Raw genomic sequence first — 27,637 nt, 5'->3', positions numbered from 1 at the left:
ACTATAAATATTTTATTCTTGAAATTTGGTATATTTTTATGCATTCAATTTTTTTTAATCATTTAAACTTATTGTAATATTTTTAAATATAATTAAATTTTTTAATTTATTTATTTTTAAATTAATTTAATGTATAAGTATCCTCACACTATCTCTATTGTTTTACTACATTCTCTTCCCTACTATAAATTTTAATTATTTTTATATTAATTTTTTACCTTTAACCAGAATAATATCATATTTTATTTTAAATTGTAAAATTGAATTAGTCTAAAATATTAATACATATATTTGATGATTATGTTACAAATATATTGAGTTCTCTTATAACTATTTTTGTATTAGATGCAGTTATTTTTTTTTAACTTTAAGATACAAATTTAATTTTTAATTTTCATTAGTAAAATTACCTATATTAGAAAGTTATTTATATTATTAAAATTTTATTTTAATCATAGAAAAATAATTTCTTAATTGTTTGAACATATTATATATATGTAGTAATATGTTTATTGTCATTTTATTTCTTTACATAATATTTTAAAAAATAAAAACTTATGAAATAAAAAAAATCTCATCTCAAATTCAAATAATTCTTATCATTCTATTTTCTAAATTGGACCGCATTTTTAAAATATTATACTATATATTCAAACTTAAACTAACTGCACTCAATTCAGATATTAATCATAGAAAAATATTTTCTTTGTTGTTTGAACACATTATATGTTAATGTTGTAGTAATATTTTCATTATCATTTTATTTCTTACGTAAATTTTCTTTCTTTTTTAGATTTAATACAAATTTAATCTTTAATTTTTATTAGTAAAATTACCTATATTAGAAATTTATTTTCTATTTTAATATTTTTTCATAAATAAGACTTCAATTTCGTGATATTATCCATAGTTTGGACATTCTAATCGTAGTTTTAACAAATTTCTAATTTCAAATTCAAATAGTCTTTCCCTTTCATTTCTAATAATAATTTTTTAATAATTTTGCTAATTTTTAATCTATTATATAGTCTTATTACGTTTTATGTGGCTTTTCATTAACTTATAATTTTTTTTAATATCATTATAATCTACTATTCTTTAATATAATATAGATAAATATATAATTTCTAATCATAAAATAAATATTTATTTTGTTTTAAAAATATTGCTCGAAAATTTTAAATTATTTAAATTTTAATAAGATTTTAAGCATTGTATATTTAATTTATTTTATTTTTTAAACTTATGATTTATAAATATCTCATATTATCTCTAATTTATTTCTATTATTCAATATTTTTAGTTTTTGATTTTATCCATTAGACTTGAGTTACGTGGACTTATCCATATTATGAATTTTCTTATCATAATATAAAAAACTTTCCCATCTCAAATTTAAATAAGTTTTACCCTTCTTCTCTATGATAAAAAATCTGAATTTTTATTTTTTCTCTATTATTATTTATTTTTGATATTATATTATTAAATATCTAATATTATTACATTGTCATGTGGATTTTTATTAGCTTGTTTGAATTTAATATTTATTTCTACTACATTCATTCTAATATAATATAGATAAAAATTAAAAAACTTTCTCAAATTCAAATAAGTTTTATTATTCTATTTTCTATATTTGACTACATTTTTAAAGAATGATGTTATACTTTCAAACTTAAACTTACTGTACTCAATTCAAATATTAATAAAAAAATATTTTCTTAATTGTTTGAACACATTATATCTGAATGTTGTAGTAATATTTACGTATAAAATATTCGTTTGCCGATTTATCAATATTAATATGACTTTATTATTCTTATTTTTAAAATATTTTTTTACTGATTATTTAAGTTTTTTCTTACCTTATAAATAATTTATATACTTTATTTAAGATCTTATTTTGCTGCTTGAATTTATTTAATTTTTAAACTCAATATATCTTTAATAACTTAAGTAAATTTTAATTTTATTTTATATTTTAACTTACTCTAATGTATAAATAGTCGTAGGTTATCTCAATTACGTATTTCTATATTTTTTTTATTTTTTTCGATTAGAATTTTTAATTAATTTTTACCTCCAATATCTCTAGCTAATAAAAAAAATAATCTATGGGTGAATCAATATAGATATAAATATACTTATAAAGATAAATTTAAATGTAGATATATAGATTAAATTTGTCTAAGATCTATTTAGATTAAGTATAAGATTCATTAACTACTTCCATTAATTATGTTTCCATTTATGATTCAAATTTTTAATGTTGTCTTTAAATTGCCAAGTGGCTTCTTTTTAGCTTGCCACTTGGCTTAACCACATGCTTCACTACTCTCCTTTTAATATAATATAGATTATAAAAATAAAATTGAAAAGTACTTTATTCTTTCAAGATAATTTAAATATATCAAAAAAATATTTAATAAATATGAAAGTTCATCCCAAAAGTCATTTTATATTACTTAATAGTTTAAACTAAGTAAGGTTATGTTGGTATATATAATATTTTACAAAGGGTATTTTTGGTAGGAAAAAAAGTCAATACTACTTCTGCTTCTGGAGAGAAGCTACTTTTTTCTGCTTCTTCAAAACTGCTTCTAGCCAAAATCACTTTTTTTTTCTTCAAAAAAAAGCACTTTTGGCATGGTGAGAAGCTTGGCCAAATAGGCTATTAGTTATATACTAATCGTTAATGCAATTAATTCTCTATTTTAATCTTGGGAATGAAAGAAGGAAATGTTTTTTTTTTTTATCGAAAGTTACCAAGTGCTGCCGGAAATATCATGTCTTATCCGAGGAAAGAATGCAAGGAAGTGATTAGAGTGGATTCATATAGTCAAATCTAACTAGCGCGGGCTTGATGATTAGTAAAAGCAAATTAATAAATAGATCTCTAGCATCAATTCCTCCTCCCTTCTCACTAGGTCCTCCAAAAATACTAGTATTATGTATTTGGTAAATTTTCATCATTTTTCCCGTCTTTTTGTGTATATAAAACTACATGTATTGTTTCTCTTTTCATTTCTGGTTTGGCGTTTTGGGTATAAGTCCTCAAACAATTAGAATATACCAGTACAAAAAGTTTTCTTTAAATAATGCATGAGTCTCAATTATTACAAGATCATAGAAGAATCAAGAGATTTTTTCTCGCGAAGTGATTGTAGAGGATATTTCAAAGACAGATATAAACAATTCTAATGGAAATTTTGAATTTCTCCATGACAACTCTTTAGATTACATTGAGGCACTAACAGATAATTTTTCTTTTCATCATCACACCATATTCACGTGCAAATTCATTAAATAGCCAAAAGATGTGTAAATGAGTTATCAAAGATAAACGATCTAAATATTCAAAACTTCTTTATGTACAAGAGTCTCTACAAAGAGAAATGCACTACATAGACGTAATGCTCATAGTTTCTCTAAATACATGAGTTTTTATATAAAGTGAGGTTTTACAAAAGCTATAAGATGGCCAAGACTACAAAATAGAAACAAATTTTACAGAAAGGTTTTTTCCTAATAACATTGGTATGTTGTATTTCATATCACCTTTGAAGTAGAGATATAGCTTCATTAACAAACATCAATATCACAATAAAGTTGAATAGTAAATTCATTTAGTTGTTGTTTCTTGACACTTTGTAGTTGTTCTCACCCTTAGCTTTCATCACCTCAACTATGCAAGATTGCAAAGCCAGAAGCATGTGTTTGAGTTGTTCCACTTTCATCTCATAAAAAGATGTTTCAATTGTATCGCCTTGGTGGTTGAATGGGCCAATTGATATTGAAGGGATTGAATAACTCTAAAGAATTTGAAGTTTAAAACATTTTAATCTTGACTATTAGGAGGTTTATAGCATAGCCAAATATCAAATCCACCTTTGTCGACTAGTTTTATTAATTTCAAATTATTGTCATTAATGTGAGGTCTTGGATTATCTTGTTAAATAAAAAATAGGAGCCATTCACCTAAAATTAGCCATTTTGATCTAATAGTTGAAAGAACCTTGTCTATTAAAACAAGCTTTAATGGTATCTTTAGTCATAGATTATTTGTCTTGTTTTCAAAGTTATTGCAACTCGATCTTTTGCTAATTCATTTAGTTGCCTCTTTGACCAGGAGGATTCTTATCTTTCCCAGAAACAATTCAATTTCATTTTGATCAGATTTAGGGCATGCAACAACAACTTTAAACATAACTTTTGTAATGAAATTCTCGCTTTTACACTATCTTAATGGTAAGAGCGCAGCGTGTGATGTATGGGTCAGGCGTACTTCACAATTTTGAATCCCGTTGTAGACAAAAGCTTAGTATTTAAGTGGAGAAAAGTAGCGGGGCAGACCTATTGTTCATCGAATTTTGAACCGTGAGGTACGCCTTTAGGGATTTCTCGGTTATATAAAACAAGATAGTACCTTTCATATTTGTATGAACATAATTAAACTATTTTAAAACAATGAATTTGAATAGAGTGTACGGCTCAATATTGATAGACATAATTGGAGCCTTAGCCTCTTGTTTTCCTCTTTCAAATAAGGCTTTGTAGCGTTGGTATGTATCCTAATGACACCTTCTTTGCTATGTCGAGAAAGAGTTGTCATTGACGTGTCTATAACACAAGCTAAAGTTTGAATATCTAGTCGAAGACAAAGAAGAGTTTCATTTTTAAGATTTTTCTTAAGGTAAGGTATTTATTAATTGTAGTAACAAGAGGGTACAACCAAATTACGAAAGTTGAGGAGCAAGCTCCCAACTAATTACATTTTATGAGAATTCAAAAGTTTCTTCATTTATCAGATTAATGTTAATTTAACTTTTTTTTCCTCCCAACTCTTCTTGTAACATTCGATATCATATCATCGAATCCTGCCGGTAAAGTTGGGAGGAAATGAGTTGAAACCGGTATCAATCTGTTAAAAAAAAAACTCTTCTTAATCGTCGAACAGATATTAGATCTTTAGCTTGTGCTTGTGCCATGGAAATGTCAACAACTCTTTTTGGCATATCAAAGAAGGTGCTATTGGGCAACATATGAATGCTATAAAGCCTAGAAAAAATCAAAAGGTAAGGCTCCAATTCACTTTATTAATAATTAAGCTGAATACACTCTATTCAAATCCAATATCTTTAGATATGTTTAATTATGTTTATATTGATGAAAACGGATTTTTCAACAGATTTGATATTAGTATCCTATCCCTGAAGAACAAAAGTTTGACTCGTGTGGATCACGTAAAAGTAAGAACTTCTTTATAATTGTTATGTTTATTGCTGCTATTGCAAGCCCTAATTTTTATCAAAATGGAGTTGGGTTGTTTTCAGTAGAAATATGAATTTTCTCTCGTGATCAAGGAGACAACTAAACAGAATAGTAAAATCGAGCTGTAGGTAGTTTGGAAATAAAACCTATTTTTCCTATGACTAAATATACCATTAGGGCTTGCTGAATTGCAAAATGTTCTTCAAATGATAAATGATTAGGTTAAGATGACCAATTTCATATTCAAATGTTCTTATCTTTATTCAACTAGATAATATTAGACGTCACATTAATGTCAATGGTTTAAAATATAATGAAGCTGCATAGCAATGTGATTTCTTTTTTATGAAGGCGTGACAAGGTAAATTTTATTTTCAGCTATGCGTTCAACTTCCCAATATCCAGATCTAAATGTTTTAGATTTTGGATTCTTTAGAGCTATTCAATCCCTTCAATGTCAATGACTCCTTCAATCATTGATGAATTAGTAAATGCAGTTGATACATCTTTTAATGAGAGGAATGTGGACTCAATCATGTGTTTCTAACTTTGCCTTGCATGGTTGAGTTGAGAATAGCTAAAAGGTAAGAGCAATAACAAAGTGCCACACATGTTGAAAGAATGACTAGAAGGAGAACGAAGTCATCCTATTCAACTTTGTTGTGATGTTAATGAGCTATTGTTCTACTTTAAAGATGATATGGGATACATATATGTCAATATTGTTAGGATAATTGCCTTTCGTAAAATGTATCGAACTCCTTCTTAAACAACATCGAATTAAACCATCTTTCCATAGAGTTTTCTTGCCCCCTATTTGCATGAAAATACAATAGATGAATAGTCATTTGCTATAAAATTATTTATGTGAATATCTTACTTACTATCAAACTAAGTAAGGAGAGTATTGAGAGAAAGTTCTGAATCTAGGGGAACACTTCACTATATATTAATATGTTGGAACCCCCTTTATATTATTAAAAATAATATAATAATATAATTTTTAATAAAGGGCGGCTTTATTCTGTAACCTTGGCCATCTTGTTGCTTTTGTATGACCTTTCTTTTTGTTTATGCTCGTGCATTTAGAATTTTGGAGAATGTATCAACATTAAGTCTATGTAATTTTATCTCTATTTGTAGAGACTCGTGTACATAAGAAGTTGTGAATATTAAGTTTATGTTTATCTTTGATGGTTTTACATTTACTCATCATTTGGTAATTTAATAGTTTTGCACTTGGATATAATGTGATTTCTGAAAGGGAAAATTTTTAGTTAAAATAATGTGATGGTACCTTACATACTAAAAAATCGTGATGAAAATTTACAATTTGCGTTTTGATTTTCTGTCTTTGGATACTTACCCTAAAATCATTCGGCCGGAGATAAACTTTTGTTGTTTGTATTCTATGATCCTGTAATAGTTGGGAGTTGGCCACTGTATGAGGAAAACTTATGTATGTTGATATTCAAGTTGTTTGAGGACTTATTCCCAAACCAGGAAGACTGACATGAATCATCTTCTAGGTACCAATTATTTTGTGGACAAGCTAGGAGAGTAGTTTTCCATGTTTGTGCATTAATTTATGATTTCTGATTCTGGATAATGTTGTGATGTGAACACTATAATGGTTTATCTTGGCTTGGTATATCATGCATTTGGTTAGGTGTGCATATTTCACTGTTGAGGTAGGTGCTCAAGTGCTTTAGTCTTACAATGACAATTCCAGAAGTTCTTCTTATGATGTAATGCACAATTGCAATGACATACATTGCATTTTTGTGTGGTATTACCAAAAACAAAGCTGATAGGAGTAAAACTTTGTTATGCTGGAGGATCTGATGCGCCATGTGAACTTCGGTTACTTATGCGTTGATTCCCATATAACCTTAAGTAACATTACATGCTTCCTGGCAGCTGGATCCGATATATGCACTGTGATATTGACCTATCTTGTGCTTGTCAACACACTGTCTGACCAACAATTTTCTGTTTCAGGTGGACATGAGAGCTCGAATTCGGGGAAATAAGGGCTATTAATTGGTAGTGCTGGTGCGAATTCCACATATAGGCAGTATGATATGTTCCTGACTGGTCTGCATGTGTTGTACTCGCAGTATCTTTGTACAAATTGCAATCGACTATTTTCTGTTCGATAGCCCATACACAAGCTTCTTGGATACACAATTTACTTGACAGACTTTATATTTGGTCCTTTGGACACTTCCTAATTTTGAATATCGTTGATATTGGATGAGAAGTTGTGGAAGAGAGTTTAATTCTCACTTCTCATCATGAATGATTAATTTGTTTTTCTTTCACTGATGTGCCATGCTGGAGAGACGATTTGTTTATCTATTTCTTAACAGAAGTTCTTTGTCGGATTATATGTCCTCAATTGAATAAAATGATCCTCTTCGTTGTTTTTAAAGTCTTACGAATGAAAATTTCAAGAAACTTATGTTTCCTTGGAAAGAATGTTATGCTTTCCCTGGTAAAGAGCCAAAGGTAGTGGGAGGAAGGGAAACGTTAGATAAATTATTGGATTCACTCTTCAAGATTCTAAAGAGGGAGATGCGAGTGTAGTCACATCATATGTTCTTAACAATGGGTGAGAGAACTCCCTCGTGTTGACGGGAAACAAAGGCTTGTTTTGGATCTTAGTTGCTGAGAATAGATGAGAAGTTATGGCATTGCTTGGCAAGCAATCCCCAATTCTTCTATCATATGGTGAAGGTCTTAAGTCATTATAATGGCTGACAAATTTTCAGACTTCAATCCAATTTCAGTATATAAGAAGTAATTTCTTGCACTTAATAAAATAAGTTTTCTTCAGCATATTATAAAAATATAGGAATATAATGCAAATAACTCCGGTGAAATTAAAAAATAGCTTGATTTACAAGTGGTAGTTGAAAAATAGTCATAGTTTCAAAAGTAATCGAAATTTAGCCACTTTTCACGTAAAGAATCTGAACTAAAATACTGTTCAAAAATCCGAAAAATATTCCAACATAATATACTGGAGTTCTAGTATAATATATTGCACTACTAATATAATATACTAGAATTCCAGCACAATATATATACTGGACTTCCAGTATAATATACTAGTCCAACATAATATGCTTGAAGTTCATACATAGATACTCCAATCTCCAATATATTATGCTGCAACATTCCGTGTGTTGGAGTTCCGGCATAATATGTTGGAAGTTTATACACAAGTATATCAATCTTCAGTATATTATGCTGGAACTTTCCGCGTTGCAGCAAAATAGTGGCTATTTTTAATGACTTTACAAATGCTAGTTATTTTTCAATGACTGATCCAAAAACTGACTAGCCCGTGCTATTTTTACAAAGAGATTTTTTTCATTCCTATACACTATTGGAAACTTTATTACTCCAAATGTTCATGTTTAGTAAATTACCCTACCTACACAAGTTTTGTTTACAAAATATATACATTCCACCTTAAAAGGCTCCCAATCCATTATTAGTGCCTTTAATTAAGGGAGGATTGACAACCTAAAAACTACTAATTGATAGATGCAAAATAGCTAGAACTGATGATCCATATCGTATGTTTTTTTTTTCGCTTATCAATATTAATCACATTCTCATTTAATTTAATTTAGTCGATCGTGATTTCAACTACAAGAAGCGTAATCTGAAGACTCTCCTAGTTGATAGGATCCAGATGAAAAATAGAAGAAGAAAGTACAACTGAAAATTTGTCAATAATTAATAAAATACAAAAGTATAGTAAAACTGAGCACTCTGAGAAAAATTTGAATATGGAAGTCCATCTTGAATTCAAGAAGAAGGAAATGTTGAACGTGAATAAGATGAAATGAATGTTTATTTTCCAATTCTGCCTCCCCCCGATAGTATTTGGTAAAATAATTGGTCTGCCTGCTTAGGCCAAAATTGCATTCTAAGATTAAGCTGAGTTTGGTCAAACCTACTTAATAATAAACTTCCAATCTTTGTCACATTCAGGATTGTCAACAAGTCCAAATACTGCAATTAGAGAATGAAAATTAAACAAGGACGGACAATTGGAAAATAGAGAGAACTTGTCGTTACTTCTCTTCCACAATATATTTTTAATTATAATCAAAGAAACCTCTTACAGTAAAACAATCATGTAAACAAAAGAAACAAGGAATCTGCAAATAGGAAGATTAGTCCTTCGACAGGGGCATGGATAATTTTACATAATACAAGACAATTTGTGAAAATTAAGGAAATTAGAGATCACTAAGTTGTTTAAGATTCACGGGAGATATATATTTGGGGTCACCCTCCAGCAATTGTTTGGCAATTATAAGGTTAGCAGCTGCGATCGGAAATCTATCGAAGATGGCGTCAAATCTGGATTCTCTCCAAAAGCTACACGTGAAGAAAGCAGTGTACGTCGACGAAGACACCTTTGCCAAAGCCTCTCTCACCTCCTAGTTATATACAACTACAATATAATACCACTTAAATACAATTTTTATACAAATTTTATACAATATGTCTTTTGTATATTTTGTATCTAATTTATACATAGTAAAAACAAATTTCATACAACTAATTATATATTATACAATTTATCTACAACTTTCACACATTATTTTTACCCAGTTAAATACAACTACAATAACATACAACTTAAATACAAATTTTATACAATATGTCTTTTGTATATTTTGTATCTGATTTATACATAGTAAAAATAAATTTCATACAACTAATTATATATTATACAACTTATCTACAATTTTCGTACATTATTTCTAGTCAGTTATATACAACTACAATATCATACAACTTAAATATAATTTTTATACAATATAGTTCAACTTTCATACAATAGTTAAATAAATAAATAAAAAATATATAAACAACAGAATACAATTTTACTACAATTTCTGCAGTATAATGTATATCACGTCTTCTTCTTCTTCTTCTTCTTCTTCTTCTTTTTCTTCTTCTTCTTCTTCTTCTTCTTCTTCTTCTTCTTCTTCTTCGAGTTTCAATATGAAATTCAGCCAAAATCAGGTCTAATCTTCACCAAAACCCCTCAAAATTAAGATATAAACTTCAAACCATATTCCCAATTTTTTGCAACAACACCCAATCCAAACAAATAATGATTTTTGAAAACCTAAATTCGAATTCAAAGCTTCAAAACTTTTTAATGATTGTCAATGGTGGAATTGCTGCTCTCTTGTGCAAGATACGTGGGGAGGGGGTGGGATGTGAAGAGAGAAATATGGGGGAGTGGAAGATATGTTAGAGTAATTTTACGACACTAATTATTATTATTAATTCTCTTAAAATGTACATAAATAGTAACTGGGTATATAAAATGTAATTATACTAAAACTTGAGTATGAATGGTAATATAATTTGACATAATGTATAAGGAATGTAAAAATTCCTATTCATATAATGTAAAAATTCCTTTTACAAATAACTGAGTTGCTGTACCCGAAAGAAGCCCATGTAAACACACTAAAAGAAAATGACGAAGGCGTGGATTGCAGGAAGAGGATTGTGAATCAACAATCAGAGACGCATTAGGAATTTCTGATTCTTGTCGATTGTCAATTCTCATCAGTTCTACTCCGACTATGGCTAAACCAGCAGATACCGCCGCAGCTGCGACACCTCAATCACAACAAACACTTAACGATTCGCTGCAGAATGTAACCAAACAGTCGGAATTTCAGCAACCACCAACACATTCCCAGGATGACTCAATTTCCAATCTCCGCAAACTCACCGACTCCCTCTCAGCATTCCAACGCTGCTTCGCTGACCTATATCAACACATTGACTCAATTCGAACCATAATCGACTCTATGCTTCCCCCACTTACAACCAATACTACTCCTTTACCCACGTCATTACCGCCACCAGCCCCAGCCGCAGAGCCGGAACCATCTTGGGAATCTGACCCCTCTGAAGAAGAAGTAGAAGGAGAAGGAGAAGGAGAAGAAAAAGAAAAGGAAGAAGAAGTGAAATCCCCTCCTCATCCAGAGCTGAAATCCGCTCATCTTGCAGAGCTGGAGAGCCTCTGCAAAATGATGAGTGGTCGTCATCTACGGAGGTACATGGGAATGCATCTCTCAGATATAAAAGGACTGCTGGAACAAGTCCCTAAGGCATTGAGACTCTCCCCCAATCCAGCAAGGCTTGTATTGGAATGTGTCGGCAAGTTTTATTCTCAAAAGGGCAGTGTGTTTGTTAAGTACTCACACATGGTCCGTTCAAGGCTGGCTTCTGTATTAGTTTTGGAATGCTTCTTGTTGATGGGAATCAACGACGAGATTGAGAAAGGGGTGAAGCAAGAGGCGGAGCGGGCAGCTTTAGCTTGGAGAAAGAGGTTGATTGCCGAAGGAGGTGTACTTAAGGCTAAGGAAATTGATGCCCGGGGTTTGTTGATGCTTATTGCGTGTTTCGGGATTCCAGGAGGATTTAGAAATGAAGATATCAGGGATTTGCTTCAGGTAAGTTGCATCAAGCGGTATTATCGTGCCCTCCGGAGATCAAATGTCCTCGTGGCAAAGATTCCAGGTCCTTTTTCATGAATCCAATTTGTCATTAAGCTACATTTGCATTTCATCATTTGCTATTCATGTGAGATGGTGCGTGCTGTTGACAAGTTTAGTGCCGTTCCCTTTGATAGGGTCTGATTGAAGCAAAATTACGTAGAAGCAACAAATAAATGCCTAATGTACAGTGGTGATAAAAATCTAGGGCAAAACATTATACCTTTAGAAGTGGTTTCATTTGGTCGGATTGTCGTGCATGAAGCTTCCCTAACTCAGCATTACCTTAAAGAACTCTATGAAAGACTTCCTGAGCTCCTTGCATACTTAGAGGGAGAACACATCTGCTGTATTTTTGGAGACCATCAGCACTTGCTTGGTACTGTTCTTTTGGAGGGAAAAAACGCACTTATCAAACAAAAGAAAAAAAAGGTTTTCCTTGCCTTCTATTTACTGGTGCCTACCACAATTTTGTGTTGTTGCTTTCCTCCTGCTCCTGTCCTGCCCTTTTTATTCATCTCACTAGCTTCAAAGGCACTTTTGCCTTTTCCATCATCATGCCCCAAAGAGACACGAAGAGCTCCCACCATGTTCATTTATCCAATTTGAAATGCCAATTTTTGTTTGAGATTTCACAAACAGTTGTCTGAGCACCAGAATCCCCATCTTCTAGTACTTTTGGACCATAAGTAGGTCTTTGAGGACAACAGCTTCCCGGATCCTCTAAGGTCCTTCTACAGTTGGTCCACAATGAATCATAATCCATGATGATGATTATATTTTTGTATAAGAACGTAGCTATCGTTCATTTGATTCATATCTTTCCTGGCTAAGATTTCATGCATAGAACTTCTTAAACGGAACAATTATTTAGAATTGGTAATTATATTGAAACTAAGGAAATGCTAAAATATGTATATGCGAGCAAACAACCAAAAGAGAAATCTTTTCTAATCTTGCATGGATTCTAAAACTTTTTTAAAAAGATCTCGTGCATAAATGAAAAAATCATGCAAGACTGTTGACTCAAATATACGTGATAAGGTTCATTGGGAATAGTACTGTATTACACAGTTGCTAGTTGACCGGAAGGATCATGCTTACAATTTTATGATCCTGGATGGTCTAATTCACTGGTTATTTCTTCATTTGCTTCGTTTGTGTTTTTTGGTAGGTGTTAGAAGCAACTCAACTTATTGAGCCAACTTCAATGAGTTTATACATTTTGTTGTTGCTTCTGCTTCGTTTGTGTTTTTTCTTAAGTACTAGGAGCCACTCAACCATTTGAGCTAATTCGATGAATATAAATGTCTGTAAATACAGTTTTCTGATAAAAAAAGAAGAAGTTTGTATACAAATATTGAATAACACAACACCTTGCTTCATCGAAAAAAAATATTGAATAACACAATTGAATAAGTTGTTTATTAGTGCGATAAGTGCTTTTATGTGGAAGTGACTGGTTTATAGGCCAAAGCATAATCTGGTGCTGATAATATCAAGCAGGGATTTGAAGATGAAAAGGATGATCATTTGGTCTGGGGCAAGCATAATCTACAACAACAACAACATACCCAATATCATCCCACGATGTGGGGTTTGGGGAGGGTAGTGTGTACGCAAACCTTACCTCTACCTTTTTGAAGGTAGAGAAGTTGTTTCCAATAGACCCTCGTCTCAGGAAAACATAAGCACCACACTAATTAAAAGACAAGGAGGGACAACACCAAAAAGCCATGTAAAAGCAGCATAAAAATAACACGATAATAAGATGATCAAAATGAAAGAAAACTATGGGTGGTCAAAGAAACCTACTACCAACAAAATGCGAGAGTGCGTACTAATACTACCAATATGAACAATATAGACCACCTACCCTACTACCATAATCCTCGATTTCCACACCTTCCTATTAAGGGGCATGTCCTCGGACAGCTGAAGCTGCACCATGTCTTGCCTACTCACCTCTCCCCACTTCTTCTTCGGCCTACCTCTACTTCTCCGTAAGCCTTCCAATGTCAACCTCTCACACCTCTCACCGGGGCATTTGTGCTCCTCCTCACATTTTCAAACCACCTAAGCCTCGCTTCCCGCATCTTGTCCTCAATAGGGGCCACATCTACCTTGTCGCGAATAACCTCATTCCTAATCCTACCTAACCTGGTGTGCCCGCACATCCATCTCAACATCCTCATCTCTGCTACCTTCATCTTCTGGACATAGGTGGTCTTCACAAGCCAACACTCAGCCCCATACAACATAGTCGGCCTGACCACCATTCTAGTAGAACTTACCTTTAAGTTTTGGTGGCACCTTCTTGTCACACAAAACACCAAAAGCGAGTCTTCATTTCATCCATAGACCCAAGATACTTAAAACTTCTTCTCCTAGGGATGACTTGCGTCCAGACTCACCTCCCCTTCCCCTCCTTGTGTCTCACCACTGAACTTACACTCCAAGTATCCTGTCTTGGTCCTACTCAACTTGAAACCTTTAGACTCCAGGGTTTGCCTCCACACCTCTAACCTCGCGTTCACACTGCCTCGCGTCTCGTCAATCAATACAATATCATCTGCAAATAACATGCACCACAGTACCTCCCCTTGGATGTGGCGCGTCAGAACGTCCATCGCTAGGGCAAACAAAAAAGTGCTGAGTGTCGATCCCTGGTGCAACCCCATCATGACCGGAAAATGATCCAAGTCCCCTCCCACCGTCCTCACTCGGGTCTTCGCTCCATCATACATGTTCTTTTTTTTTTTGATAAGGCCCATCATACATGTCTTTATCACCTTAATGTAGGCAACAGGTACACCCCTAGCCTCCAAACATCTCCACAAAACCTCCCTCGGGACTTTATCGTACGCCTTATCTAAGTCGATGAACACCATATGCAAGTCCCTCTTCCTCTCCATATACTGCTCCATCAAACTCCTAACAAGGTGAATGACCTCTGCAGTTGAGCGTCCTGGCATAAACCGGAATTGGTTCTCAGAAATAGACGCACTCCTCCTCACCCTTAGCTCCACCACCCTCTCCCAGACTTTCATAGTATGGCTAAGCAACTTGATACCCCGATTGTGATTGCAATTTTGGATATCGCTCTTGTTCTTGTATAAAGGAACCATCGTGCTCCACCTCCACTCCTCGGGCATCTTCTTCGTTCTAAAAATGACATTAAATAACCTAGTGAGCCACTCCAAGCCCATCTTGCCCGCACTCTTCCAAAACTACACCGGGATTTCATCCGGCCCGGTCGCTTTGCTCCTGCTCATCTTACGCATAACCCTCTCAACCTCCTCAACTCTAATCCGCCTACAATACCCAAAGTCGCAATGACTCCCGGAGAGTTCCAAATCACCTAGTACAATGTTCATGTCCCCCTCCTCGTTCAAGAGACTATGGAAGTAGGTCTGCCATCTCCCACGGATAAGCCTCTCATCTAACAAAACTCTACCTTCTTCGTCCTTGATGCACTTCACTTGATCCAAGTCACAAACCTTCCTTTCTCTCACCTTGGCTAACCTGAACAACCTCTTACCCTACATCGGCCCTCGAGTTCTTCATACAAACGACCAAAAACTGCAGTCTTAGCCGCCTTAACTACTAATTTCGACTCATTCTTAGCTAACTTATACCACTCCTTATTCACCCTTCTCTCCTCCTCGTCTACATTTTCTACTAGCTTCGGATACACCACTTTCTTGATTTCCACTTTTCCTTGCACCTCTCCATTCCACCATAAGTCTCCTATAACAACACGATAGGGGATTCAAGAGTTACTAAAGAAAAACAAGAAAGTCGAGAAACGTGCGGAAGCTAAAAGAAAATAAAGAAACGAAAAAGGACGGAAAATTAAAGATAGATTGAATTCAAGAAAGGGTTTCTTGAATTCAAGAAGTCTATTCTTGAAATTGAATCCTAACAATAACAATTAGCTAATAAAGAACTAATCGCCTTTGGTAGAGAATTAAAAACAAGAGATAAAATTGTGAAACCCGACCCTTTAGAATAACAAGAACAACAATAAGCTTAAACTTATCACCTTTCTTGAATACCTAGAAGTGATCTAAGATTTCGAAAGAGTTTAATCTTACCACCTTAAGTTGAGTCTTGAAGGTTGAAGAATAAATCCAAGAGTAGCCACACACAAGAGTGCAAGAAAAATCTCACAATTTTTATTGATAATAGTCTGAATCATCTAAGTCTAAAAACAAAAAAGACATCCCTTTATATAGGTAAGGGGTCACGAAATTGAGCCTAAAAACAAGAAAATAAAGTCCTAAACTACTTTGGACAACAAGTCCAACTACCTTAGGAAAAGGAAAATTCTAGGAAGCAAAAACCAAGTCATTCTTGGAAAGTAATTCCAAAAATCTTAGTAAAAAAAACATAACCTTAACTAACTAGGAAAACAATAAATATAATCCCATAATATATGAAAATAAGTCCCAAACCAATCTTGGATAGAATTTTGAAAATCTTGAAGGAAATTTGCAAGCAACTTGGCACCAACTTGCACTCAACATCTAGCACGACTATTATATCCTTCTTGGATATCAAGTAAGTCCTTTTTATGCTATAAAAACGTGGCTTTATGTAGGACTTCATGGGCTGCAAGTTTGGACACATTTTAGGTGCCAAATTGGTCCAAAAGCCGTGAACTTACTAGGACCTTCTTCAAAGGATGTCTCTTGGGATCCAATCCTCCTCTTCTTGGACATAAATTTGAGCCATAAAACAATTGTAATATCTAGCCAATTCATATCCTTTATCCTTGAGCTCTTCATCCCAATTAACAACTTCTTTATTTGCACTTGAAGTCTAATGACCTTGTTTGGCAACTCTTTAGCTCGACATCTTGTTAAAGGCGCTCTTTGAGATTCCAAAGCTTCATTCTTGTCCTTGAATAGATTTGAGCTTCCTAGGATGTTATCATCCTCTGTATCCACCAGAGTAACCCTTCGAGATCCCTAATACCTCTCTAGCGGCTTCCCTAAATACACTGCGCAGTCGTGGTCCACATAGCACTTGCGTCCCCACTACTCCTCCAAGACCTCTAGTCATCAACTTAACCCCCAACTCCTGCACTTTGGCTTCCGTCAAGGCTCCCCACTTGATCCTAGGTTGGCTATACACCACCCTCTTCCTCGTGATCTCAAGGTCCATGACCATGAGCCTATGAAGGGTCGTGAGGTTCTCACTTGGGATAACTTTGCAATCTGCGCAAAGACCTCTATCGGACTTCCTACAGAGAAGATAATCAATCTGAGTCACGGCCACCGAACTCCGAAAGGTGACCAAGTGCTCCACCTTCTTCGGGAAACTCGAGTTTGCTATCACCAAATTAAACGCTTTCGCAAAGTCCAACAGAGAAGTTCCTCCTTCGTTCCTATCTCCAAAACCGAAGCCACCATGCACATCATCATACCCCCCAGACTTCGCTCCAATGTGGCCGTTGAAATCTCCTCCTATGAAAAGCTTCTCAGTGTGCGGGATACCACACACCATCTCATCCAAATCCTCCCTGAAACGCATTTTGACTTCCTCGTCCAAGCTTGCTTGGGGTGCGTACGCAATGCTTATGTTCAAAATAATTCCTCCAACAACTAGCTTAATAGTCATCGGTCTGTCGTTCACCCTCCTAACCTCCATCATTAGATCATGGAGGTCCTTATCAACCAAGATACCTACCCCGTTCCTGCCCCTCGGCCTTCTAGAATACCATAGTTTTAATTTGCCCACATCCCCGCACCTTATCTCCTACCCATCTAGTCTCCTTTATACAAGCTATATTAATCTTCCTTTTTTCGAGAATACTTGCTAACTCTATAGACTTTCCAGTCAAAGTTCCTATGTACCAAGACCCCTTTCTCAGCCGGGAGGCTCCCTTAGCCCCCTTCCCCCGCCAGGACACCCCCGAGGACAAGATCTTATCCTACCATCGTTCACCAAAGCCACTATAATCTAGGAGACACTACGCAAACACTACCCCGAAAACAAGCAACAAAAATAAAATGGATAACCGAAATATAATCTCTAACTAATATTGACAAAAAACAACTAGAGGTCACAGAGAAAATGGGTCGGGCCAAACATAGTCTGGTTCTGGTGTTGATAATATCAGCCAGGAATTGGAAGATGATAAGGATGATCGTTTGGTCTGGGCTGTGCAAAAAATGGCTAATTTACAGTTAAATCTTGCTATATCTTCTTGGCTTAAGCAATTGGTGTATAATCTTCTTGGCAATGAAAGGTTATTTGGGGCTCCAAGGTGCCATATGAAGTGGCATACTTTTGCTGGGTTTTGGCTCATGATGGTCGTTTAACTCGAGCAAATTTGCAGAAAAGAGGTGTTCATATGTGCAGCAGGTGCTTCTTTTGTGAAAGAGATTTTGAAGACAGTAAGCATCTGTTATACACTGTGAAGTCACTGGGCAACTTTGACAGTTATTTTTCAATATTTTTGGGTTCAAATGGGTCATCCCAGCAAGAGTTTCTTAATAGCTGGTTGTTCTACAGAGGCAGCAAGGAGCTGAAAAAGATTTGGAGGTCTATTCCAGGTTGTGTTCTTTTGGACTATTTGGAGAGAAACCAGAGATATTTGAAAACAAAGGTGTCTCTATCCATATGTTGAAGTTTAGATGTTTGCGTAACTTAGCTTCTTGGTGTAATCTAGCTGATATATATGATGAGGGTAAGTTGATAGAGTTTATTAGCTCCCTGCAGGAACAACAATGATGTATAATCTCTGGAAGCCGAGCACTATCTTATAGCTGGTGGCTTTTAGTTTCAATAAACTTTTACCTTATAAAATAAAAGAACTCTAGCCAGGGTGGAGGATCATGCTTACTTGAGACTCAAAGACACAAATATGGAATGCAGCGATATTTAATGTCTGAAATTGAATGACAAAAAATTAAAGCATTTGGGGAATATCTCGGCGTCATTATTGGAGAGAAAAATTAACTAAGCTAATAATTGAAATAGAAAATCCTATGGACAGGAACGAGCAGTGAATACTGGGACGGGAGAATGTTTGTCGTTTCTTTCTTTTCACATTCTATGGGGCAACTTTTCACTTTAGGGAAACTTAAAGTTCAAGTCAAGAACACCCTTTCAACCTCATAATCTGCTCGGTAGTCCGCCTTCTGATTATTTGTTTTCGTAGTTCGTGGTTTCAGAGAAGAAGCCTCATTATGTTATTGCATCTTACTATGATTTTTTTTCAGTTTTGCATACCTTTTCTTTTTCAGAAATATTACATTTGACCTTGTCGTACTTGCTAATTTATCTGTCTGCTTAACACTGGATTATGTAAATCTGTGACAGAAATAATAGAGGGGATGCTGAAGCAAAAGATGGAAGTTGACGCTGTTCATATTGCCTATACTTTTGGATTTGAGGACAGATTTAATCCTCAGAGACTTTTGACATCATTTTTACTAGATACTAAAGAGTCATTGAAGAAAATGAAGGAAAACTCACATGGTTCACATGCTGCTGTGGTAATTCTTGAATTTCATTCCAGCACTATTAATCCATACCCCATTTATGGGATTACACTGGGTTTGTTGTTGTTGTTGTTGTTGCATTCCAGCACTAATAGCCCTCCTTTTCTCAAGTTAACCAAGCATTTTGTTATGATTAAGCAGAATGAAGCAAAAAGGAAGCATTTGTTTGCTCTGAAATATCTCATCAAATGTTTGGAACGCCATGATACCGATCCTTCAAAACTTCTTCCTGGATGGCAAATCAATGAGCAGATAATGAAGTTGGAGAAAGAAATTGTTGAATTAGATAAGCAGACAGGTGGGAAGATGGCACAAAAGAGAAAACGTGATGAAACTGAGTCGTCGAGAAGGTTCAGAAATAAAGAAGCAAAACGGTCGCGTATTCCACCATGGCTATGGAAGCAAAGAGTTGTTAATCATGTTGATAGTGACTGCACCTTGCTAGAACGTCAAAATGCTGGCCATGTTCATGGTTATACTGTGTCCTCATCAGTATTGCATGGACCTGTTGCCGGCTCGATGCATGAAAATGTTGTTGGCTCCCTTGCAGGAACTGTGGCCATGGGTCGAGATGGAGCAGGGATATCAGCAAGTGTCGATGGTATTCAAGCAGATATATCAGAAGGCATGGAAATTGTTCATCAAGGAGCTTCATATGCTGGAGGTCATGGAGGGACTCTAGTTGATCGTACACCTGGGCAAATAGGGATTCATACTGGTCAGTCATATGGATGGCGTGGGAATGCAGCCGTGTATGACGGACTGGCCTCCTGCAGCTATGCTTATAGGCCATCATCATACGTGGAAGGCTCTACGGGCTTGCCAAACAGCCAACCCAGTGATCCTCATAGGTCACCACCATACTTGGAAAGTTCTGCGGGGTTGCCAAATGCCACACATAGTGATGCTTATAGGCCACCACCATACTTGGAAGGTTCTGCAGGGTTGCCAAATGCCACACATAGTGATGCTTATAGGCCACCACCATACTTGGAGGGTTCTGCGGGGTTGCCAAATGCAATACCTGGTGATGTTGCTAGCCGGAGCTCTGCATCTGATATCTACCAGGTTGCTGATACTGTTACAGCAAATGAACTATACAGGAGCCGTGGTTCAGGAGCAGTTGATGTTGTTTCATCTGCTGCGTCTGCTCATCCTTCGCCTTACTTGTACTGGCCAAGATAGTTTTGCCTTGGCCGCTCATTACTTTCCACCTTCGTTTCCCTTTTTGTAGTATAGCCAATCTAGAAGTGATTTCACTATGGTCTCTTAGGGGACACAGTCTCAGTAATGTTTGTGTTCATTAGCTACTGAAAAACATTGGCCAATTTCCTAGGCTTAGCATAGTGATGTCTAAACTTTACCTGGTAAAAATTCATTTGTCTGGAATAAAAACCTTGCTTTTATACTCCACGCGTTTGAAGCTTGTGTTGTATTGCTGAACAATTAATACACAAATGGGTTTTGATTTACTGGAGTTAGTGTATCTGTCATTTTTTCCCTTATGAAGACCTTGGTCATCTTCCCTTTCTTTCCTGACATGTTTTGAGAAGCTTACTAACGATATGTAAAATTACGTAGGCATTTCATTGAAGTCAGGCCAGCTTCCTGCAGATTTAAATATTGGTGATTACGATGTTGCTGCTAAAGGACGCCAACGAAGACAAGATGGTAACAAATGGCGATGATAAAGCTAATGAGATGCAGGAGGAAACTGTAACTGAACAGAGAACTGACGGTCCTACAGATATGGAGTAGGACAAGATAACTTTCTTTTCTCTTATGTTGCTGCCTCTATCATCTGGAACTGGTTGGTATTTGCATTAGTTGACAACAAGAATATAATTTTGAGTAACATGCAGTAGCTTGTCACTGTTGCAGCGCTTACCAAACAAGATGATTGTTACCTATTGTATGATATTGTATTGTTACTTTAAATATAATATTTTGATTGTTTGTTAAATTTTATTGTATCGTATTGTTAAATTCGTACCACTTTATGTAACGATATTTGGTGTGATGTTAGATGGAGCCAATTATTACCACCACACATTAGGGGCAATGTACAACTAATTAATGCAGCTGCATGAATGCTTTGGCACCTCGTTCTCCATCCTTAAAGAAGCTCACCTAGGGATTATTTGTTGAGTTCTCTCCAACGTGAAAAATAAAAATTCACATAGTTAGGGTTCAATTTGAGGACACAGCAAGAATTAGAAGCGTGTCTCGGTAACTTTTATTTTATTTTATTTTATTTGTGACTATATTTTAAATACATTGCAAATAAATGGTTACATTTTAAACAGCACCACTAAACATGCTACTGGTGCGAATAACCTCACAAAAATGGCGAAGGCGAGGATTGCAGGAAGAAGCGTCCGTTTATGAATTGTGCAATCAGCAATCGGAAATGGCGACGCATTAGGGGATTCTTACACTTTGTCCATTCTCAATAATCGGGTTCTCTACTTCTAAACCGACGATGAGTAAACCGGTAGATATCGTAGATATCGCCGCAACTGCCACGCCTCAGTCGCAGCAGCCACCATTGGCCACCCAAGTCCAAGCACAAACAGTAAACGATTCGCTGCAGAATGACTCAATTGCCAATCTCCGCCAAATCTCCGGTGCCCTTTTGGCGGTCCATCGCTGCCTCACTGAGCTACAACAACACGTTGATTCCATCCGGACCTCAATCGACTCTATGCTACCCCCACATACAACTAATACCACTCCTTTAGCCACGTCATCACCTCAAGCAGCGGCTTCCCTAGCCGCAGACACAATATCAACCCCAGTCCCAGTCCCTGAATCATCTTGGGAATCCGACCCATCTGAAGAAGAAGAAGAAGAAAAAGAAGAGGAAGAAGTGAGATCCTCTCCTCGTTCAGAGCTGATATCCACTCATCCTTCAGAGCTGGAAACCGTCTGCAAAAGAGAAGACAAAGAAGAAGAGGAAGAGGAAGATGTGAGATCCCCTCCTCGTTCAGAGTGCGATAAAGAAGTGATAGAAGAAGACAAAGAAGAGGAAGACGTGAGATGCCCTCCTCGTTTAGAGCTGGAGAGCCTCTGCGATAAAGAAGTGATAGAAGAAGACAAAGAAGAGGAAGACGTGAGATGGCCTCCTTGTTCAGAGCTGATATCCACTCATCGTTCAGAGCTGGGGAGCCTCTGCGAAAAAGAAGTGAAAGAAGAGGAAGACGTGAGATTTCCTTCTCGTTCAGAGCTGGAGAGCCTCTGCGAAAAAGAAGTGAAAGAAGAAGATAAAGAAGAGGACGACGTGAGATTTCCTCCTCGTTCAGAGCTGATATCTACTCCTCGCTCAGAGCTGGAAAGCCTCTGCGAAATGATGGATGGTCGCGGTCTGCGGAGGTACATGGTAATGCATCTCTTTGATATAAAAGGACTGCTTGAGCAAGTCCCCAAGGCATTGAGACTCTCCAGTAATCCAGCAAGGCTTGTATTGGAATGTGTTGGCAAGTTTTATACTCAAAAGGGCAAGTCATTTGTTAAGGGCTCGCAAATGGTCCAGGCAAGGAAGGCTTCTGTATTGGTTTTGCAGTGCTTCTTGTTGATGGGAATCAGCGACGAGATTGAGATAGGGGTGAAGCAAGAGGCGGAGCAGGCAGCTTTAGCATGGAGAAAGAGGTTGATTGCCGAAGCAGGCATACTTAAGGCTAAGGAAATTGATGCCCGGGGTTTGTTGATGCTTGTTGGGTGTTTCGGAATTCCAGGAAGATTTAAAAATGAGGATATCAGGGATTTGATTTGGGTAATTTTCATCGGGCAGGGGAGAATTCGCAGAAATTTTATTTTCTGGTAGCCTCAGGAGATCAAATGTCCTCATGGCAAAGATTCCAGGTCCTTCTTTCATGAATTCAATTTGTCACTAAGCTACATTTGCATTTCATCATTAGCTACTCTGGGACGTGCTTGTTTGGTGACCATCTAACTAGTCTGATTGGACATGATTACCTAGAAGCAACAAATAAATACCTAATGATCTCATTTTCAAAGTTCTTTATTCCACAACATAATTTTCTTACTTTGTATATTTCTTCCTTTTATGTCAGTAGATGGATGTAAAACCTAAAATTAAGATAGGAAAAATGAAAATGAAAGAGTGTTACGGAAGTGTCATGTGAGAAAAGGATGTCTAACAAAGTGGAAGACAAGTTCTGTAGAAGGGTTTTAAGACCAACAATTTTATATGAGAACGAATGGGCCTTTAATTACCAACATATCCACAAAAATGAAGAACGTAAAAATGTGGATGTTAAAATGAATATATAACTCTATAAGATTTGATTAAGTTAGAAATAATCACATCCAACAGATGGTGCAAGTAACGCATAGAGGAGAAAATGAAAGGTCAAAATTGGTGAGTAGACCTCCATGTGCCCGGATGGTAGGTGTAATAATATGATGGCTGAACGTGATAAAATTGGACGTACTAATCATAAACCCCATGGAGGGAAGTTGTCTTAAAGGACCTAAAAACTTACAAAATCAGTGCATATTTGGCTTAGAACATAACAAAATGAGAGGATCCATATGGGTGATACCAATTGATTGAGATTAAGGCTTAGTTTTTGTTGTTGCACTTACAGCAAGTGTAGGGATAAATGTATAATTTTGAGAATTCATAGTATTGGAATCCTAATTTGTCGGTGGTAGTCAAATTATTTAGTATTGGAATGAAATGAACCTGAATAGAGCGCAATTGACGCAAGTATTTTCATATAATTGAACCCAAGTACCCTACTAGGTTGAGATTGAGGCATAGTTGATAAAGTTGATTGTTTTATGTAACTAGTATTTCTTCGATGTACTGAGATGAGGTTCCCATACATTATTTAGTGGCAAAAGTATAACAGAATATCTTGGTCGAACGCAGAAAGAAGAGACTCAAATTAGGACAAACAAGTAAGAAATTCGGTATATATGTATTTTTTGCTTTAATTGTTGATCTGTAAATTAAAATCGGTTTGCGTGTTAAGGATTGCTGACTTTATTCCATGTTTGATCCAACGAGAACAGTAATATGAATTATGGTGGTAATGGGCTAGGGGACTTCAATTTTTGATAAGTATTAGAAGCCACTAAACCAATTGAGCTAATTGCTACTGCTCTAAATATGAAAGAGAAGAGAAAGCTTGCCAAATTAGGGGAGTTAATGCATTCCTACCCCGGTGGCTTGAAACTTGCTACACCTCTAAAGTACAGAGCATTTCCTAGCTGGTTCACTATGTTGAAAAGGATGAAGGGCCCATTGCTTGCAAAAAATAAAAATTCATATGGGAGTTCTCTTTTTCTTATACAGTTTAGCGAGGGTGGCCAGGAGATAATTATTGAGGATTCACCAACAAGCAGGAGAAGCTCTTGGGGTTCTAAGATGACGAACTTACTCCTTTACACTGATGACCACATCATCATTCCATCAAATCATGACTGAATTTGGTGACCTTCTATTTCGGAGGATGTATTGGATTACTGGTTACAAAGAGGGTTTAGGCTTTGTGCTTATTTGAGTACTACTTCCCTGGTCCAATTTTTACTGCTTTTCCATAATGGAGCTGAAACTGATGGTGACGGTGAAATAACTGCTGTTGCTGGCTGTGAAACAGGAATAAACAATGATCTAAAAGCTGGCATGCTGCATGATCTGACAAGTTTTGGAAACATTTCCAGCACACAAATAAGTGAAGCTGAGGAGTACTGTTATCATCTCAAAAAAAAAAAAAAAAAAAAGTGAAGCTGAGGAAGTATTATCTAGCTTATCTTGAGAAGATCTGTTAGAACAGGAAGTTTGGCTCATGAACTTTTTCATAAACAGAAGACTGATATTTGCATCATTATGCACACTAGCGTAACTACTAGAGAACCAAAAGTTGTAATTTAACTCATTGTTGTCTGGATTTCCTACCTTGAACCTTGAGGACAAGGTTCTTATTGAGGATGGGAGTATTCTTGCGAACGAGCAAGTGTACCAAGCTGACTATGATTCCATGACGGATGCCACGGATGAAATGCAAAATAACTTTATGTGGGACATAGGCTGAGCATGTGAAGTTGAGCAAAAGTGTGGGTGAGAAATTAGTTATAAACGTAGCAAAAGGGCTCAGAGCATTTTGGAGGTTGAAGTTGCCAATGGTTTGGCTCTGTTTTCTCATCTCCTTTCATCTATGTTCCTCATCCCCTTCTGGTTACTTATTTCTCTATTATTTCCAGATTCTCTTCTTAGTTGCGATCTGTTAGAAATCGTGTTGTTACTCTTGTCAGTTGTAATTTTGGAGTTCTTTAATCGCAATATAAATCAGTGGTTGGTGTTGAGATTTGCATTTTTACACTTTCCAATTTATGTAAACTGTAAAAGTGATGGACCTCTTTTCAACCTCATATCTGCTTGGAGGTTACATTCCACCTTATTTGTTTGTTTTCGTTGTTCCTGATTTCAGAGATGAAGCCTTATTGTGTGATTATATCTTTATATGATTCATTTTGTAGTGTTTGATACCTTTTCTTTATCTCAAATAATACATTTGACCTTGTCGTAGTTGCTAATCTATCACCTACTTAACACTTATGTAAATCTACGGCAGATATAATAGAGGAGATGGCAAAGCAAAAGATGGAAGTTGATGCTGCTCATATTGCCTATACCTTTGGAATTGAGGACAGAGTTAACCCTAAGAGATTTTTGACATCATTTTTACTTGAGTCTGAAGAGTCATTGAAGAAAATGGTGGAACAATCACAAGGTTCACTTGCTGTTGTGGTAATTCTTGAATTTCTTTCCAGCACTGATAGCCCTCCCTCCCTGATTTATCTCCTGATCTGCTCAGGTTAACCGTACATTTTGTTATTTTGTACAGGATCAAGCAAAAAGGAGGCACTTGTTTGATCTGAGATCTGTCATCAAATGTTTGGGACTTCATGATATTGATCCTTCAGAACTTCTTCCCGGGTGGCAAATCAATGAGAAAATAATGAGCTTGGAGAAAGAAATTACCGTAGGTGAGAACCTTAACAACAAAAAAATTGCCAGAGGTGCGAAGATGGCACAAAAGAGAAAAATTGATGAAACTGAGTCGTCTAGAAAGTTCAGCAACAAAGAACCGAAGCACTCACATGTTCCAAATCCATGGCTACAGCAGGAAAGAGTTGATAGTACACCCGGGCAAATAGGGAGTCATGGTCAGCTATATCGATGGCCTGGGAATGCAGCGGTGTATGACGGATTGGCCTCCTGCAGCTATGCTCATCCTTTGTCCTACTTGTACTGGCCGAGATAGTTTTACCTTGGGCAGTCATTACTTTCTACCTTACACTACTAGAAATTAAACCTGCGGCAACCCTTTCAAAACCGTACCTATAGATACTGAAACCGTCCCTGTAGGGATAATGGGACAGTTTGGGACGTGTTCCAAGATTCAGCGTTACAATTAGGGAGGCTCATGGTTCGGTTTGGATCGGTTTTTCCCTAAAAAGAAACCAAACCAAGTAAGTCGGTTTTTTAAATATTAGAACCAAACCAAATCAATTAAGTCGGTTTCTCGATCGGTTTTTTCGGTTATTTGTCGATTTTTTCTCAAATATAAGACATACACTACCAAACACATTTTGGCGACCACATTTTCAACGTAACACTATCAAATCAATTGCCCTTTGAGAAATTTATTAGTTACCAAGATATATTGATGATAATTGAATCAAATAGTGATGAATAATTTAAGGACTCGATTACAAAAATATTATTTTTAACATGAAATAGATTTTTACACTTAACAAAAGAAAACTACCAATTAAACTAGAATGTAAAGGTAAAGAATTGTACTAAAAATGCAAACGATTAATATTTAGTATAAAATTTTTAAAACTTTGTATAAAAGTATACATATATATAGGTGTAATAATAATAAATTTAAAAATAGCTACTCTTATATTCGGTTTGGTTCGGTTTTTTTTAATTAAAACCAAAACCAAACCAAATTTGATCGGTTTTTAAATTTCAAAACCAAAACCAAACCAAACAAAAAAGTATCGGTTTTTTTGGTTGGTTTGGTTTGGTTCGGGTTTTCGGATTTTTATGAACACCCCTAGTTACAATAGGTCAACTAGAACGGTTATATGTAACGGTTTTCAAACCGTCTCCGTATATGGCTATTGTAACGGTTATAACTGCAACCAATGACCACTCTATGGGAACGATTTTCTGTTGTGTTGGAACGGTTATAAACCGTTGTGTTATAATTGTGCTAACGAATTTTTAAGTCTTGTGACGGTTTTCATGATATATTG

General features: G+C 35.7%; 1 protein-coding gene, 1 long non-coding RNA gene and 1 pseudogene across 3 annotated transcripts; all 3 read left to right on the top strand.

Annotated features, from left to right (window-relative positions):
- Window positions 1-10,683: 10,683 nt before the first annotated feature.
- Window positions 10,684-21,241, top strand: LOC107808628 (protein FRIGIDA-like). Of its 2 annotated transcripts, XM_016633243.2 has the most exons (4): window positions 10,684-11,847; window positions 19,155-19,330; window positions 19,478-20,404; window positions 20,918-21,241. In XM_016633243.2, the coding sequence occupies exons 1-4, from the start codon at window positions 10,902-10,904 to the stop codon at window positions 20,927-20,929; spliced, it is 2,061 nt and encodes a 686-aa protein (XP_016488729.2). In that variant the 5' UTR covers window positions 10,684-10,901; the 3' UTR covers window positions 20,930-21,241. The 2 variants fall into 2 exon arrangements, with proteins under 2 accessions (XP_016488729.2, XP_016488666.2); XM_016633180.2 differs by lacking the exon at window positions 20,918-21,241 and having other exon boundaries at window positions 19,478-20,813.
- LOC142182323 (uncharacterized) lies at window positions 11,854-18,385 on the top strand. Its single transcript, XR_012711147.1, has 2 exons — window positions 11,854-18,226; window positions 18,345-18,385. It is a non-coding gene; the product is annotated as an uncharacterized LOC142182323 (long non-coding RNA).
- A 328-nt stretch (window positions 21,242-21,569) lies between the features above and the next one.
- On the top strand, window positions 21,570-26,883 carry LOC107808747 (uncharacterized; annotated as a pseudogene).
- The last annotated feature ends 754 nt before the right edge of the window (window positions 26,884-27,637 follow it).

The sequence above is a fragment of the Nicotiana tabacum genome, chromosome 6, assembly GCF_000715075.1.
Source record: "Nicotiana tabacum cultivar K326 chromosome 6, ASM71507v2, whole genome shotgun sequence".
Lineage (NCBI taxonomy): Eukaryota > Viridiplantae > Streptophyta > Magnoliopsida > Solanales > Solanaceae > Nicotiana > Nicotiana tabacum.
Note: the sequence above shows the minus strand (reverse complement) of the source record. Positions and strands in the feature narration are given on the sequence as shown.

Bases quoted from the DNA above. Each gene is read 5' to 3' on its own strand.
- LOC107808628 (XM_016633180.2), top strand. From the start codon at position 10,902: ATGGCTAAACCAGCAGATACCGCCGCAGCTGCGACACCTCAATCACAA. The intron at 11,848-19,154 runs GTCCTTTTTCAT...AATCTGTGACAG, and splicing joins CCTCGTGGCAAAGATTCCAG to AAATAATAGAGGGGATGCTG. The intron at 19,331-19,477 runs GTAATTCTTGAA...ATGATTAAGCAG, and splicing joins ATGGTTCACATGCTGCTGTG to AATGAAGCAAAAAGGAAGCA.